Here is a 17,654-nt window from a genome sequence, read left to right on the forward strand (position 1 = left end):
ATGCATTTTATATGCACTTAAACCACACACAAAACTACAAGCTAATTCCAGCTCTCTACTGGGCTGTGAACCACATTCCAAAAAAGTGGATACCTCAGTGCAGAACACAGATGTGTGGGCAAGTTCATAACAGGAATGGAGTCAGACTGCCAGTGCAATCTGTTTTTCATCTAAAGACATGTTTGTGTGTGTCAGCCCACTAAATGAATTTTTAATTTAAACCCTTTTTTATTTTAATTGGGCTTTGAAATTTCAAAAGGTGGTGAGACAGAAATGCCTTAAATACTAAAGTTGAAGATGCTGCAAGGTAAATGAATTGCTCGTGCATCTGATTTTTGAGTGAAATTCGAAATGGCAGTTGCTACATGCTAAACATGCATTTCTTAATGAGACAAATGACTCAATTATCTCAGCATTAAGTAAAGCACTTGTGAGAAGAGACTGCAGGAGGAAATTCATAGACTGGCAATCACTTTCCAAGATGTAATGGGATTGCATTCCGTTTCCCACTGTGGCACATGGAGCAGTGTGTCTGGCAGCAATAAACAGTTCCGTGGTATGAAGTGCAGCAGCTGATAGGCAAGGTGCAGAGTGGCTTTTGTTTCACTGACTTTATAACCCACATATCTGCAGCTCAGGCATGTGCTTGGTTTTCCTCTTTTTTCTTCTTTATTTAAAGTGCTTTTTAGCTCAGAATGGGGATAAAGTGACAGAGCTTGTTTCAAAAAGGCTATTGTGGTACTTTTTATTTATATAGTTTGTGATATTTGTAGCAGATTAGACAATAAGTGCATTATAAAGAAATAATAATCCATGTAGGGAGAGGTAGTATGTTTTATTAGATCAGCTGAAAGAACCAGAAAAAACAGGTTGCTTTCAGGCATGCAGTGCCTTCAGCAGGTTTGACAATGAGGCAGCAAAGTCAAAGCAAAGAGCAGGGAATGAAATAATATTCCTGGTTAGTTTTTAAAACAATTTTTTCCTTGAGAAATATGAGTGATACAATTGCCTGGTAAATGAATAGGAAATGTGTCCCCTCTTTTTCTTAAAAAAAAAAAAAAAAAAAAAAAAAAAAAAAAAAAAAAAAAAAAAAAAGTTGGTTTGCCTTTTCTATGAGAAATGTTATTTGTTTCTGAAAAAAAATCATATGGTCAAACATATTGTCTGAAAGCCAAAAATACCACTTGTAAATGCTCTCCCCACTGCCTCTTAGGATTTTATGTCTCCAGCTTTCTTTATCTTCCCTTGGCTGGGTTCCCAGTTTAGGGTATATTTGCTGTAATACACCATGATCTCCTTCTCTCCTGGAGAGACAAAGCACTTGCACCATGGCAGATGCAGTCTGGCTGGCAAGCTTTTCTATGAGAAATGTTATTTGTTTCTGAAAAAAAATCATATGGTCAAACATATTGTCTGAAAGCCAAAAATACCACTTGTAAATGCTCTCCCCACTGCCTCTTAGGATTTTATGTCTCCAGCTTTCTTTATCTTCCCTTGGCTGGGTTCCCAGTTTAGGGTATATTTGCTGTAATACACCATGATCTCCTTCTCTCCTGGAGAGACAAAGCACTTGCACCATGGCAGATGCAGTCTGGCTGGCAAGTCTAACTGGGAAAAGAGATAGGCACATGAGAGAGCTCCACGAGGATTTGCATGATGTGCTGCATTTATATATATATATCCACACACATCCCTAAACTTTCAGCATTTGGGTGTTTTGTTTTGGATTGGTTTTGGTTTGGTTTTTACATTTTAATATTTATTTTTTTCTCTTAAAATCTCAATATCCTATCTAAATGAGATTTTGATTGAAAATGTTTGACCGACTATAGAGAGTAAGATTTGGAGAATGCTTTACACAAAGCATCACTGTGTTCTTAGTAATTTCAAGGTACCCTGTTCTGTATATAGAAGCTGGTAAATAGTGGGTGACTGCTTAGCTTTGTAACTTATGTGGAATCATAAAATTTTGTTATACTGTATAGTAAGTATCATGATCATGAGTAAGGGATCCAATAGATCCAGATAGGCCTATTTGTGTATTTATGTGTGTTGGACAAGGGAGGACTCAGTTACCAAGTGCTGTTGACACATTTTTAAGTGTTGCAGGGGGTTTTGAAGGAGAGGGGGAGTTTCAGAGATTATTGGCTATTTTGAGTTTTGCTGAAATGGCTTCTGTGATGCTTTTACTGTACTGTCAATGATAACCAGCACACTGAGAAGCCTCCTCATCAGTGGCAGTTTGTGCTCTTCACTGGGATAAGTAGTTTCAAGGACTATCTCTTCCCATAAATTGAACATATTCCCTTATGCATTAAGGACACTGTAAGTGCCATTTCCTCAAGGAAAATGTCGCAGACACCCACGCACATTTTCAAAGATGAAGCTGTGATGCTTTGCTGTGCTTTGCCAAGTGGCTGGTGCCAGCCTGACAGCAGAGGGCTTTCCCTCAAGGATTTCACTTCCACTGTGTTAGCTGAGTGTGTCTTGAGCTTAGCTGTGACTGGTTTGAAAAATGCAAAACTTATAATTAAATAAAGACATTTTTTGTAATTTCTGTTATTTAATGATTGCATTTTTTAATGAGTTGGGGGGATTATGCTAATTGTGCCCCATTATTAACAAGCATGCCAAGTGAAATTTTCTGTTTAGTTTCCAAATAAAGCAGCAGTTAATTAATCAAAAAATTAGTTTAGAAATAATGTTTCTTTAAGTCTCCCACACTCCACACACTCAACACATATGTACTGGAACGTGCCATTTCTGCATAAAGAGGTTTTTTTATGGTTTCTGTGCCATTTTGTATTGCAGAATTTGTGGCAATACATTGATGCACATTGCTATATGCCAGGTCCTGACTGGTAACTAAAAGAATCTAATGATAGATATCTAATGACAGCTTGAAACTATACTTATAAGAATTTGCAAAATCACCTTTTCAGAAAAGTACATTCCAAACCATTTCCTTATGATGATGTGAGGAACAGTGTCATCTAAATCAGATTAAACTACTTGGTTCTTTGTTCTAGAAAATACATAACAATGTATTTTCAAGCTTTTCTCTCCTATTAAAGGCCAGGAATACTTTTTCTGTTTACTTGAATAGTAGCAGGCTTTCTTTCATGTGAAAAAAAACATGTCTATTTGTAGTTTCATTACATTCATAACATCATGATACTTGAAAGATGGAGACAATCTGGTGGAAAATCCCTCAGCATATTTTAAGGACAGTCTACACAAAAGCGAGTGCTAATTCACCAGAAATACATATTTTTAAGAAAATATTAAGAAAGAGTAGAAGAAAACTACCCAGAATAGATTATATATAGTAGTTTATATTCAGGGAATTGGCTGGCTTAAGTTCTTAGGAATTACTTGTCTAATTCAGTTGTAAATGGAAATAACAGAATTGCTCACAGCAGGGTGAAATTAAACCAGATTTTTGATACATTTCTTGATACACTTGTGTACATTACAGTTTATCACCTATCAAAAAAAGGGACAAAAACAATATCTAATGGCTCATTTCATTTGCCTGTCACTCAAATTGTTTCCTGCTAAGGTTTTGATATTGCCCTTTGAGAGAGATTATAAGAAATGGAGCCTCAGATGTGATTAGATCTTTGGAAAAATTAGACATTTCATCCCAGTGGATCATCCCCAGTTGACTAGCAAAATTTATATAGAAAATAGGATCCAGCTGAGCTCTGATCACTTTATCCTGTGTTGTGTTTCAGTTCAACTAATGCTAGGAGTGCTTTTACAGAAGAATTTTTGTGTTCTCTGAAAGACACAGGAGCTGATAACACAGGAGAAATATATTTTTTTTAATATAAATGGAGTCCCTTAAAACCTTATTTATTCTTTTGTTTCTTATCTGAAGCCTTGTTACTATTACTTCTAGCATTTTGATTTAGCTAGGCAGTTGGCTGGACAGCTTCCCCCCAGGTGTGTGTCAAGCTCTTTGGTCTGAGCACTGTCTCTGAGTGCTCAGAGCACTTCAGCTTTTCCTCTGGCCCCCAGCACAGACCCTAAGAACCACTCTTCAGTGTAGTTACTCATATAACTTAGCTGTGAGGAAGTAAATGTTATGTTTAATGACCTTACTAACATCAGTTAAGCCTCAGTGATTAGTAACAACCTTCACAGCTGCACTTGGAGGGAAGAAGGCTGGGGAATCTCACCCTGCCTTATAGTAGAGGGTAGGGAAGAAGGGGACATTAACAAGGAAACTCCCATTCTCTTTTGCGAACTCCTTTTACTTTGGCATTTTCCCTTCCCCTCACATCCTTGCTTCAGTACCCGAAGCCAGTGTCTAATTTGCCCAGCCTGTGACAGGGCAGATTCTTGACTGTGTGGCCATCAGCTGTTGGGACAAGTGCTGTGTCCCTCTCCTCAAGCAGACATGAGTTTGCAGTTTTATCCAAAGGTCTCAATCGATGCAAACAGCACAACATAACGTTTTGTTTGTTTTGGTTTGGTTTTTTTTAACCCATAAGCAGACCTGCTGATTATATTTGTTAGTGAAACTTAGGGTGACTTGTAAGAAAGGAGTTGGCACAAAGATCTGGGATGTCCTTAGCTGTGATGTGTCTATGGTGGCATACTTTACTAGGCCAAAATTTTTTAGCACTTCCCACCTGTTGTGTGGTAATAGAGCAGGAGTGCTTTGTACAAAACAGACCTGTTCTGTGTTTTGGGTATGTAAAACATTTTGTGCATCACCTATCTCAACAGCAATGGCTGAAAATAAAGTATAATCTTATCAGCCTTAAGTCATCCCTTATGTTGCACAGGAAAAGGCTCATTAGGTCTTGAATCCAAATCTTATGGTATGTAATTGGTCCCTCCAAAATCTTTTGTCCCATATACTTATGTCTGGGAGGGATTAAAGCAGAAGGAGCCAGGCTTTCTCAGTGGTGCCCAGTGACAGAACAAGAGGCACTAGGTACAAATTGCAATACAGGAATTTCTTTTTAAATTTAAGAAAAGGCTTTTTCATTGTGAGGGTGGTCAAGCACAGGAACAGGTTCCTCAGAAAGGCTGTGGAGTCTCTATCCTTGGTGATACTCAAAACTGAACTTAACATGGTTGTGAACAATCTGCCCTTGCTGACCCTGCTTACAGCAGGGGTTTGGGCTAGATGATCTCCAGAGATCTCTTCTACCCTCAACTATTCTGTGATTCTGTGAAGTATTACACAGTAATTTATGTGCATATCTGAGTGTAATAATGAAGCTGTGTCTATTAGTAAGAGAGTGAAATGATCCTATGCTTGCATAGGACTTTGCACTGAGACCAAACATGAATAGTCAAAAGCCAAAGAATGAGTTCCCTGTGACCGGTGGTGGTTTTGTTATGATACAAAATTTTAGCCTTGGAGGGGTTAATTCCATTATTTACTGACTGTCATTTAAATACGTTTAATGAAAAGTTCTTGTAGCTTGTTCAAATGTATAAAATATATTGCACTTGCAGTCCTATTTATAGATCTAGCTAAAAATACCAGTGCATGCATGCATATGGGTGTGTACTGATGTTTGATATATTTGGTGACAAACTAATGCACATGGTTGGAGATTATGTGACTGTGACATCCCAATAACACTTTGGAAAAATGATAATTATTTCCATGAAGACATAAGCTCAAAAGAGAAAAAATATTAGAAAAGCAGAAAATAAAGCACAGGAGATCACTGGGCAGCTGTGGTACTCCCAGGACTTGAATCCTGTGTGCAGGTGTGTTCCTCATTTCTCAGACAGGAGACTGGAAGAGGTCAAGAGGGAATGACAAAGATGGTCAAAAGCATGGAAAGGCTTGCAAACTCGAGACAACCAAGTAGGCAGGGACTCTAGCCTGTAAAAGAGGTAATTTAAGGGAATATAGCAGTGGTCCACAGAATCATGAGTAACACTGGAAGAGAGAGTGGGTAGGGCCTGATTGTTTCTTCCAGTACCAGAACTTTTGACCATCAAACACAGTCAGTAAGACACTATTTCAGAGCAAGCATAAGATAGTGGCTCTTCATGTAGTGGGTGAGAGACACATGGAACTTGTCCAGCCAATGTGGGATAGATTAGGAGGTTTACATGGGGGACTCAGCAAGTACTTTTAAGAGAAGTCAAGGCTTTTTTTAATAGACAAACCACCTTAGGCTGAGGAAATCCACTAAGATAGAAATGATTGGAGGCTGGCAAAGTGACAGCACCAGGGTCTTTGCCCTTTGCTGATTCTTCCATAGGTGTCTGCAGGTAAAGCAAGATATTAGGGTAGGGGGGCCCTGGCTGTGATTCAATACAGTGTGAAGAATTGTGCCTTTGCTCAGCTCTTTAGAGGCCTGTCCTCTGGAGCTTTGAAGTGCTGGATAGTATTGCAGTAATTGTACAGCTAGGTAGTAGCTCCATTTCAGTGTTAAAAACCCATGTAACTTTTGAAAGGCTGGGCTTTCTCTAGTTTCTGTATCAGATGACAAGTTACAAAGAGAACCAGCTGAATCCTCCCCTTAAATAATTTTAATCTTTTCTTTTTTGTGAATGTAAAGGAATTTTTAGATCAAGTGTCATGATTTACCTTAAAGCCAAAAAGGAATATACTGATGCCTCATAATTTCTCTTGGCATATTGTGAAAGAGGAAAGTGAACCACTAGTGAAAAAAAAATATAGTTGAACCTCCTTGCATTGGCTTTTGGGGAGTACAAGCAACATGTATGGCCAAAAGGAGCAACTGTAGAACTCAGAGCTAAAAAAAATCTGTATAAGTAACATTTGCTTCAGAGCATGTATTTCCAAAGATATTTTTTAAAGTTAAAGCTACCATTTGGTGTTGTTTTGAACTCTGTTTATTGTTGCACTTTGTAAGTGTTAAGTAGTGGAATGAATTTTACTGTCATAACAGAAGAAGTCTTCAGGTATAAGAGGTACCTCTGAGGAAAAAGGTTTCTTGATTAAGACATCGATTTTGAACTCCAGCAGTCTAGCTAATCTCCAGCTCTGCCAAGGAGTTGCTGTATAACCTATAGAAGGATTTGTAACTCAGCTTTGAGCATCAAGACTGCTTCACTTTGTTGTTGTGTCTGCTTCTCTTCACTTGCTGTCTGGGGAACCCTAGTTTGGCAGCATAGCTGATAGGCATTCTGGGTCACTCACTGCTGTCTTGTCAAGTTAGATGTACAAACTGCAGTCTAAATATGGTCCTCAGCATCTCCCTCCCCTGTTTTGAAACAGAGCGAGTGATGCTTTTTCTTTTCCCATCATCCATCTTCCAGCCTTTTAAGGTTCCTTGGAGAAGATCTGCCTTTTACTCTTCTTCTTCGTTGGCGGATATATCAGCATACACTCATAAATCATGCAATATTATAGTGTGAAAGAGGGAGGTCTAGTTAAAAATAAATCTGTGCAAGCTTATTTTGAAAGAGTGGGTGGGGCATTTTAGAAGTGTAAGAAAGCACCTAGGGTTCCAGCAGGGAAAGGATGTGCTGGTTCCAGAATCAGGGAGGGATAATTAATTCCAGCTAGTAAGCACACAGCTAGAGCTGACTGCTTTTTAGGAAGAAAATGCAGCTTAGGAGGAAAAGCAGGATTTAAAGAGCCTCTCTTCAAAGAAAGACTCTTCTGCAGGTCTAGAGTGACTGGAAGGTTCACTGCTGACTTGTGTAATGATTAGTTGATTTCCTTATATTTTTCCCTCTGCTTAAATTAACTAAAATCCTGCAGCAGAAGGATGATCACTGTGTATTCACCTAGCTTAGAAAATTAAAGCACCTCTTGCCTTTCTGTAAAAGCTTCTCTGTTTCCCTTAAAAAAATAAAACCAGCAAGGTTTTTCAAATAATTTTCAACTTTCTGGGTTTTTACTAGCTTTTAATTTTTTTTAGCATCTCTGTAAATGGTGGGCTCTAATTAGTCACAGAATCATAGAATATTCTGAGTTGGAATGGACCCATCAGGATCATTGAGTCCAACTGCTGTCTGTGTAGGGCACCCCAGGAATCACACCATGTGCCTGAGAGCATCATCCAAATGCTTCTTGAACTCAGGCAGGCTTGGTGCTGTGGTCACTTCCATGAGGAACTTGTACCAGTGCTCAGCCATCCTCTGGGTGAAAAGCTTTTCCTGATATCTAACCTAAACCTCCCCTGATTCAGCTTTCTAGTCTTTCAGATAACTGATCAGGAAGGAAGGAAATGGTGGTGAAAAAACAGTAGAATTAAACTCAGTGAGGCTTTAGAGACTGAGAATCATGGAAGTTCAAGCTGGTCAGAAAGCTTGTCTCTTTGTATCAGCAAAATATGCATGTTTCAGGGCAATTCCAAAGCTTATGATGTAATAATTTTGGAACTTTTAGCTCACTGACATTACCTCATTATTGTTTTCTTTTCTCTTCTCTTAATCTGATGGAGGAAATTTGTAGCACTGACTCTTCAAGAAGAGAGAAGTGATGTTTCCTAAACTTCTGAAATATTGGACATTAATAAGCAACAGTTCAAACTAAAATATTTGGAACTTTCAGTTTTATTCCATCTTGTCACTTGTAATAGTTTTATAGCCCTTAACTGGCAAAGACTTCTTCCTAAATGCCTTTTCTTTTTTACAAGGCTCTGAGGAAACTGCTTATGACAGCATTTCCAAAATTACAGAGCTTGAAAACAAGTCAGATTACTGGGTCTCAAACCCTCCAAAATGCAGTTGGCAGTTTTAAGAAGCCTGACTTAATTTTTTTTCTTATTTTTAAATAATTACAAGGTGCTATTCGTGGCACAGAAGGTCCTCTAGACCACTCTGTGTTTTGCATAAAACTAGGCAGATTTTTTTTTAGTTTGAAATCCCAGGGCTTGCAAGTGTCCATGTGGGGAAAGGTTTGTCTGTCCATGAATGCAGAAGTACTACAGGTAATTACAGAAACATGAGTGCAAATTATCCAAATGTGGGAGTGTTGCTATGGGTAGACCTTTTGGTAGAAAGGTAGGCTTCTGGACCACAATGTTCAGTACTTTATAATTCATAAAGCTATTCTGTTCTCCCATTCTCTGGTTGCTTTCTAATCACATTTCTGTTTTTTCATAAAAACTTTGATTTAAAAAAATCTGTAAGACTGATATAAAAAACCTTATCCCATTAAAAAAACCAAAACAAACCATCAGTTTTACAGGGTTCTTAATTGAGTTGATTGCATGCAATTCATCCTGATTTTATTAGAGGTCAAGATCAGTCTGAAGCTGCTGGATACAAGGTGGTTAGGACAAACAAAACAGTAATATCTTAGAATTCAGTTTCATGCTGCTGTGGCCTCATAGCTACAGACCCATTAAACTCTGAAAGAACAGAAATTTGATTTTTCAAGAACCTTGGATTTCAGTGTAGTGAGTTTGCTAATATTTTCTGTGATGTATTTTGTAGCAAGAAGGAGCAAGGAAAGAAGAACCACAAGACCTGACTTTAAAAGTCAAACCTGACACACTGCATTGTGTAACTTCTGGCATAATCTTCCGAAGTTCTAAAACAAAAAAAACTTCAGGGATGTGACAGCATCAAAAAACAAGGGCAGTGTTCTCTGTGCCATACTGTCTCTGTCTGCAGAATGGGAATAATACTTTGTTTTAATTCACTGTGACTTTCTATATAAATTATCTTTCTTTGCTTTGGGAGCCTGATATTAAAATATAATAAGATTTCCCTTTGGTCTGTTCTTCTACCTTTCAAAATAGTGCATCCTTGAAAAGTAAACCAGTTTGAATAGGCTTCAGGCTGTACACCCATTCTTGCTCAGGTTTTTCTGACTTTACTGTTCATTCACCATACTGAGCACAACCTCTGCTGCTTGAGAACAACAATGGTGTGCATCTAAATATTTTTAAGGGAAAATTTCCCTTGAAAAGCATCATTCTGTCCTTGTAAATTTGGAACTGATTTGTTGTAACAGGTATTATAAAGATGTTAGAGGAAAGTTTATACTGAGATTCCAGTAGCTGACTTGTGAATATGTTGAGCTTAACTAGTGCAAACTGAATAGATATAATATGGGACAGAGAAATAAATGCAGATATTCAGAAGGAAGCCTTTTCAGACTTGGTTAAGTAAGTGTTATTCATGTTATGTTAACAAAACAGACCAACTTCTAGCCAAAAATGATCACATTTTAGGTATTAAAGTGTAGGAAGTGACAGAAAAGACTCAATTTTGGGAAATGTCTCTCTAAAATGATCCAAATAATGATAAGAGCATCTGTGACTTGCTTTGGTTCTGTTGATTCACTAGTGATTGCAAATAAAAAAATATTTTAAAAAGTTCTAATTATTAGTTTCATAAGTTCTCAAGTCTTCTGTTTGTTGTGGTAGCATGGATAAGAAGAAAATGTTACTTTTTTTTTTTATTTTTCCCCTTTGCAAGGTATCATTGTGATTTTTTTTTTTTTCCTTGGAAATTGAAAAGCCTTCTCTTGCCAAGTGTTAGGCTTCTCTTACTCACTTTTGTAACAGTACCAAAATTACGTGTCCTGTCAGTATCTGCCAAAACTCTTGTCACCTCCCTCATCACCTTGCTGGATAGTCATCAAAGGCAATAGTGTCATTTGAACCAGTTTGCTTTTTGTACTGTGCACACATATGGGTAATATGAGAACAGCATAGACCTGAAGGTGAAGCATGTACATAACAGTCCTATGGGACAAATTAATCCTAAAGGCTTCTGTTCAGTGTGCCATTTCTCTTAAGAGGATTTGCAGGATGTGGAGGCTACATATGCTGGAGGAAGCAGTAGGATGTATTTGAGATGAGGTGCAGTGCTACAATATAACTTAAGTGTTGCCATGGAAAAATGAGTAAAGTCATACAGTAAAAAGAAAATACATCTGCCTGGGAAATTTGCCATAGTGTGGGGAAAAAATAAAAACTGACTTTAACTAAAACAAAATCCAGTAATGAAGCTGTTTAGGCCAATTTCAGATGCCATAACTTGGCTGCTTTCACTCCACTACTGGCCAGCCCTGTCACATTACAATTCAAAATATTTTCAAGATCATGGCTTGTTTACTTAAGTCTGGGAATGCAGCCAGGTAGACTGGATCAATGGGAAAGGGCAGCAGTGTAAGAAAAAGAGTCACAGAGTAGGGGATAGAGGTGGAATATGCCTGTCTGCCTGGGTGCCATCCATCTCAGGCAGAACAGTGGAGTGGAACAGAGCTGTGCCCTCCAGAGGATGTATTTTCCCTCCCAGATGGCCCTAGGCCCTTTGCAAGGTCTTCCAAACCAGTCTCACTCACTTGCATACAATGTGGTGTGTCACGACCCAAGTAGGGCAACTCAGGGAGATTCAGATTGGACTCCCTTGCTTTCTGAACTCCTCAGAGAGGAGCCCAGGTGCGGCTGCATCCAACCTTTGTCTCAGACCTGACCCTTCCAGGGAGAGGGATTAAAAGTCACAGTTCGAGGAAGTGTTCGACTGTCCAATGCTCCTTGATCAGATTAAGGTGAAATGACACTCAAGGTCTGTATTTGAATATTAGGTTTACTTAAAGCTATAGAAGGAATAGGGATACTTCAATTATTATCTTAGGCTGCACGATCATAAAGGCTGACAATTAGATCACATGAATACAGTACATGTATGTTTAAGCTGCACGACCTGAGAAAAAGTCATGGTTAGGCCTTGTGTTACTTAATGATGTTAGGAAGGAAGAGAGAGAGAGAGAGAGTAGGAGAAGAAAAGTTTATAGAGAGATAGATAACAGAAAATCACCAGCCCTGGATCCAGCGCTGGGCCAGCCAGCGGGGGGAGAGTTGGTGTCAGTGAGGCTCCCCAAGCCCACCATTGCAGCCCCCTGTTTTATAGGCAGTTTTCTTGTTTCATAAGGATGAGCAAAGGTGTTTGAGTCATAAGCCTGAGCAGCTGGAGAGGACCTGCCCCCTCCACCCCTCCATCCTTATCTCAGTCGCTGTCCATGCAGCCTCAGGCTATGTGGAGCCATTAGTGCAGTCTCCACCCTCCCAGGCAGGACTTTTGGGATGCAAATGAGACTTTGTTTAGGGATTACAATGGGGGGTTTTTACACCAATTCCAGCAAGTACAGGTCCTGAAGACTGTTCCTTCACAATGGTGTTGCACAGTATTGAACTGAAGAAAAACATGCTGCTCCATGCTTTGCATGGTTGTTGCACCTGGTTATAGACCCTAATAAACAAATAAATGAATCAGACCCCCCCCAAAGATGAATCCTTAATTATGGTGATTCACACCATGTTCTGGAGGTCAAAATTCTCAAGTGATGGAAGGAAGTGCTATCGTTCCATGTTTGCCATTGATAACTTCTTCTCATTCCTCCACCAGACACACATAAAGGTTGTTGGTGTTCATATGAAGCCTTTCTATAAAGGGTTTGAGTTGTTTGAGTTATTTTGGGAGATTCCCAAAGTGAGGTTGCAAGTTAAGGTCCTCTCTCTGACATATATACAGTTGGATATTTTGAATGACTGGAAACTTCCTGAAGCCTTTCTGTTCTTGTCCAGTGGGCTTTGAAGATCATAGTGTATCATCTTTAAGGATGACAGGGTATGCTCACTCACAGCACATTGCTAGGTACCAGGGGACAAAAGCAAACCTCTGCATCTTCCTAAACATGCAACAAGAGGTCAAAAAGAAGGCTTAATGGCAAGCTTTTTGTCAAGACAATGAGCAGGCTGTTCCCTTAAAGATGCTCATTAAATTTAATCTCCATCTTTACAGCACTGCATTTATTGTTTTTGGCCACTTCCAGTGTCTGTCCTGGCTAGGTACAAGGAAAGCTAAATTACATTTTGAAGATGCAGTAATAATTTTGGAGGTACAAGTGCTTATTTCTTTAAAAATTTAATCTGGAGAATTATAGAAATCAAGATAATAAGTATCAGCCCTCATTTGGTCACTGGCAGATCCTGGTATCTTCTCTGAGAAGTTTGCAATACATCTTAGCCAGCTGATGAAAGACTAGTTCAGACCATCTGAGACAACTGACCTTTAAAACTGAGCCCTTAACAAGAGTTAAGTTATTCTTCTGAATTTATTATGCTTTCTTCAAGGTATTATAACTTTATGAAGTACAGGTTGAGTTTTCTGCTACATGGCAGAATTGTATCCAAATTAACAGACTGAATTTGGAGCTGGGAGATCCAGATTTTTTCTCTGCTGATTTTCTGTTCTTTGATCTCCTTTGCTATAAACCCAGTGTTAGAGGATATTTTTAAATACATGGAGATATAAGAGGAAGGACTACACTCATCTGCAGGTTCAGAAGAATTAATGAAAGAGATAGCTAGTGTAGAGAAACCCATAGTACCGTTACTACCCACAACACAGTCTACAAACTGCGGTTTTGCAAAGGAAGGATAAAGCCTGTAGCTGAAGAATTCAAGCCACAGTTCTAAGGTATTGCAGGAAGTGTAGGAGATGTGAAGGTGGGAAGGGCATCACCAGTGTATGAGGTTTCTGTCCCGCTGGAGGGCTGGTTAAATAAAAGTTGCAGGTGATGAAAGGAAAGAAGGTAATGGAGCATGTCTTGTGCTATGGAGAGCTATGGGGTGTGCTAAGGGGATTTGGGTTCCGTAGAAAATTCCTTTCTATCCCTAAATCCTAGGTATGAAATGGATTTTGTGTAGGTTGCCATCTTCCAGGAACTGAGAAATTGATAATGACAGAAACTCCTACAGATCTTGCTTACATATTGTGTCTAACCACCTCTAGAGTAAGGCATCAGAGAAAGGCAGCTACACAAACCACAATCACCCCTTCACTTGGTGGTCTGTGAAGTTAAATTATAAAATCCTTACCTACAGCAAATAATCCAACAATGCAATTTTAAAATATATAGTAGCAAATAAAAGGCAATCCAGTCTTCCAAACATTCTTAAAAACAGCAGAATTTGATGGGAAGAAAAAAAATGCATTTTAAAATATTGATAAAATGGTTAACAGGAAACAGTGTTTTCTAGCCTTAGAAGCAGTTCTGTATGAATATGTAGATTATACTCCTTATATACTTAGCTTTGTCCTCTGGTAAATATTGCTGGAGAAAACAATTCACTGATATTACTGCTTGCTTACTTGTGGCCTGAACTTATAATGCAGAGTCACAGTCTGGGTTTGTGGGGTTTTTTTGTTTGTTTTTTTTTTTTCTCTTTTCTTTTTTCTTTGTCCTGACAGAAAGATTTCGGGATTTACTGCTTCTACATTCAAATCAAGATACAGAGATTCTGCCCATCTTTCAGCAGAGGCGCTATCCCAAGTAAGTAAGATCATCTTCTTGGGAGAAGTAAAACCCTTATCTATTTGCAGCAAGGGAGAGTGAAGCATTTCTAGCACTGTACATGCTATTGGTGTGAAGTCCTAAGGCAGAGCTGTCAGGGAGCCACACTTGCACTAGGCTTTGCAGTCTGTCAGTAGTGTCAGGGAGAAGCAGAGGAGCTTTGCAGGCATTGTCAGCGGGGAGGTGGTGACAGTGTGGACCTTAAGTTGCCTGGATCAGTGTCTGGTGGAGCTTTGTTTCACTTGACACTGTTGACATAAGCTGGTGTTTTGTCAGGCTAATCCCAACTGTTTTCTTGTGGAATTATCACAGAAGCATAGAATTACATCATTTATGGTGACAGATTCCATTGGATTTTAACAGGGTCCCCTCTGGAAGTCTACATGCACTAAACCACATTTTTTTTCTGCCATTTTTAGGGGTATATGTACAAGCAAACAAACAAAAAAAAAAAGTGTTGTGTGTTAAGGAGGTCTTGCATGTGTTCAGTATTCTGGACAAAACTATTTCCTCTCCCAAGTGACATACATGAATGAAGCAATAAATGCTCCTTATTATAATACTTGTTAAAAGAAACAGTCACTTTCAGCTAAACCTTGAAAAGAGGAAGTGAAGGGGAAAGAAGAAAAACAAAGAGTCATTGCATAAACCATGACCAGTGTGAGAAATGAAAGAAGCCTAGTACAGGATGGGTGGAGGGAAGAGAAGGAAGAAAGAATGCCTGGAGCCAACCCAGCAATGATGATGGAAATAAGCAGAGTTATTTATTTCAATTACTATTCTTAGCAGGTGCCTGAAATACAGAAGAAGCCAGTGGAGCCAAGTGTTAGATATGGCTCTTAAAATCTGATTTATTTTAATTTTTTTTTTTTTTTTAAAGCAGGCAACAAATAGAAGGGCTGAGTGCTGAAAACCAGTCCACCTCCTCACTGTGAATACTTGCAAATAAAAACACTCAAGGGCAAACTCCTGATGGTGAAATTTTACATTGATGTCAAGGGAGACAGGTTTTTATCTCCCTGAATTTACTGTATGCATTATTCACAGTTTTACTGGCATACTATGGAGGTACAATGTATGAAACTGCATAAGACACCTTATGTTGATAGACTGGTCTATTTGTTTCACTAGGATTCCCATGAATTAATACCTTTGTCCTCACCCTTTGGAGTACTTGAACAGTTCCTTTTCCATGATAGTATAATGCTTGGCTTGGCTTAGATGTTTTCACTTATAGTATGGATACTGTCAAGACTGGTCCGAGAAACAAGTTTATTGTCCTTCCTCAAAGAACATAAATCATTCCAAAGTCTCACTTTCTGTTTTTACATTCAATTTATTACTAGCATTCTTGGCAAATACAATCTACTCGCAATGGTAGACATGGTCGGATTCATGGCTGAATGAGTGCCTGTTGTCTGCTGTTCAGTGAAAACTTTGTAGATAATATAAATAGCTTGTAGTGTGGAGCTCTATTGCTATTTGAAGTTAGAGTGGCCTTGTATCACAAAATGATACATCTTTTCAGCCACATTACTTGGTAAGATTGACTGATCCCTCTAAGATGTAAAATCAGCCAAACTTTGTCACATGATTGAAAGAGAAACTTGCATGTGTTCTTAAAAGGTTTCTGTTTATAGAATCATTAGTTGGTGTGAATTTGGGCTTGTTACAGTGATTCATGATTTATTAGAGCTTAGAGACATGGTTTAGTGGTGGGCTTGGCAGTGTTAGGTTAACAGTTGGACTCGATGATCTTAAAGGTCTTTTCCAACCTAAATGATTCTATGATTCCATGATTTAGAAACTGGGTGAAGACTAGTGATGTGTCCTGATTTCCCTAGGGGTGGTGCTTCAAGTTAAATACTTGTGCTCAGCAAGGTAGAAAACCTGTCACCTTCATAATATGTTTTATCTTACTCCCATGTAATTTTTTTCCCGTCCCTATGCTCATTTTCATTGAAAGGTCAGTTAACAGAAATTAAGATAAACAATTCTCATAAATCAATGTCCCTTCATTAATTTCAGCTGAGAAGTGTCAGGTTTTACTACAGAAGGATCTGAGCATTAAGGTCATTTTAATGAGATGTTGTCATGGGGCACAAGCTGGAGCTTGTAATGCTCAAGGAAATCCTAAAAGCATGGAAGGTTAAAAATAGAAAAAAATTAGTAATGACTTAGCTGCATAAGTTGATTAAGTAGGGCTTAGAAGGCAGGAAGGACAAAAGTCTTAATGTATTTCAAAGACATATATCCAAAAAAAAAGCAGATTGGAAAGGTAGATGTTCAGCATCTCTCAGGATATTTAAAGTCATAGTAATAAATATTAAAGGCTAAATGAGAAAACTATAATCCATCCATATTTTGAAACCTAGATGTTCTGGCTGGAGTTAAGTTCTTACACAAATTGTTCTGTTAAGACCTGAAAGCCTTCCCATGGAACAGCAGGCTGACTTTGAGTAAATGCTTGTTCTCAGAGAAGATGTCTGAGCTCTGGAATGGCTGGAGGAAATTTTCTAGAATATGCATATGCATTGTTCAGGATTTTGTGGCTAAACGTGTCAGAGAAACATGTTTTTTTATTCCTGGCTGATGAAGAGACAAATGCAGGATCTTTTCATGGTCCTTGGGATGACCTGACTTTATTCTGCTGGTTTTGTCTTAGTCAAGGAGCAAATACATACTCTGACACAAAGAGGAGTTTATAGAGAGGCCTGAGCTTACAAAGATTGAGGCTTGTAAAACCACACAGCACATCACAAGTGCTGCCTTGACTTACCACTGTGTGTTCACAAGTAGAGTGGCATCACGAGCACTGGTTCTCATTGTGTCCCATGGCCTGAGTGAGATGCAGTGCTATGCCAGCACACGGGTACCGCATCTCTCCAGTCAGCCCCATCTGCAGTATGGGTCCCCTCACTTTTCACAGAATCACAGAATGGCTAGGATTGGAAGGGTCTTCAAAGATCATCTAGTTCTAACCCTTCTGCATGGGCAGGGACACCTCCCAGTAGACCAGGTTGCTCAAAGCCTTGAACACATCCAGCGAGTCGGCCTCCTCAACCTCCCTGGGCAACCTGTAGAGCATCCTGCAGAGCAGGAGCTTGCCTTTATCTTACACTTCACTCACATGGCAATGTAACTGTGTCTTGGAAAAATTATAGTTATTGGGGAATTTATATGGAAGAACATTCTGCCATAAATGCCTACAGTGGAACTTCAGGAAACACGCAGCACTGTGCGTAGTCACTGGTTACTGAACAAGCGGGACTGGTCTCGTCCAGGCAAGTCTTTTGGATACGTCGAGTGATTGTCAGAGGATGAAACATAACGTGTGGTTCAGAATTCAGACTTCCCTAGAACCGTTTTGTCCACCTCAGCA

At 39.0% G+C, this 17,654-nt stretch overlaps 1 protein-coding gene across 2 annotated transcripts in view; it reads left to right on the forward strand.

The window, feature by feature from the left end:
• The window catches only part of NOX4 (NADPH oxidase 4), a 105,341-nt gene that overhangs the window by 54,416 nt on the left and 33,271 nt on the right, over positions 1-17,654 (forward strand). For both annotated transcript variants that reach the window (XM_010002617.1, XM_010002618.1), the window contains exon 12: positions 14,170-14,251. In XM_010002617.1, the coding sequence (XP_010000919.1) occupies positions 14,170-14,251 (82 nt within the window). The remainder of the gene's footprint in view (positions 1-14,169; positions 14,252-17,654) is intronic.

The sequence above is a fragment of the Chaetura pelagica genome, unplaced genomic scaffold (assembly GCF_000747805.2).
Source record: "Chaetura pelagica isolate M959 unplaced genomic scaffold, ChaPel_1.0 scaffold338, whole genome shotgun sequence".
NCBI classification, from domain to species: Eukaryota; Metazoa; Chordata; class Aves; order Apodiformes; family Apodidae; genus Chaetura; species Chaetura pelagica.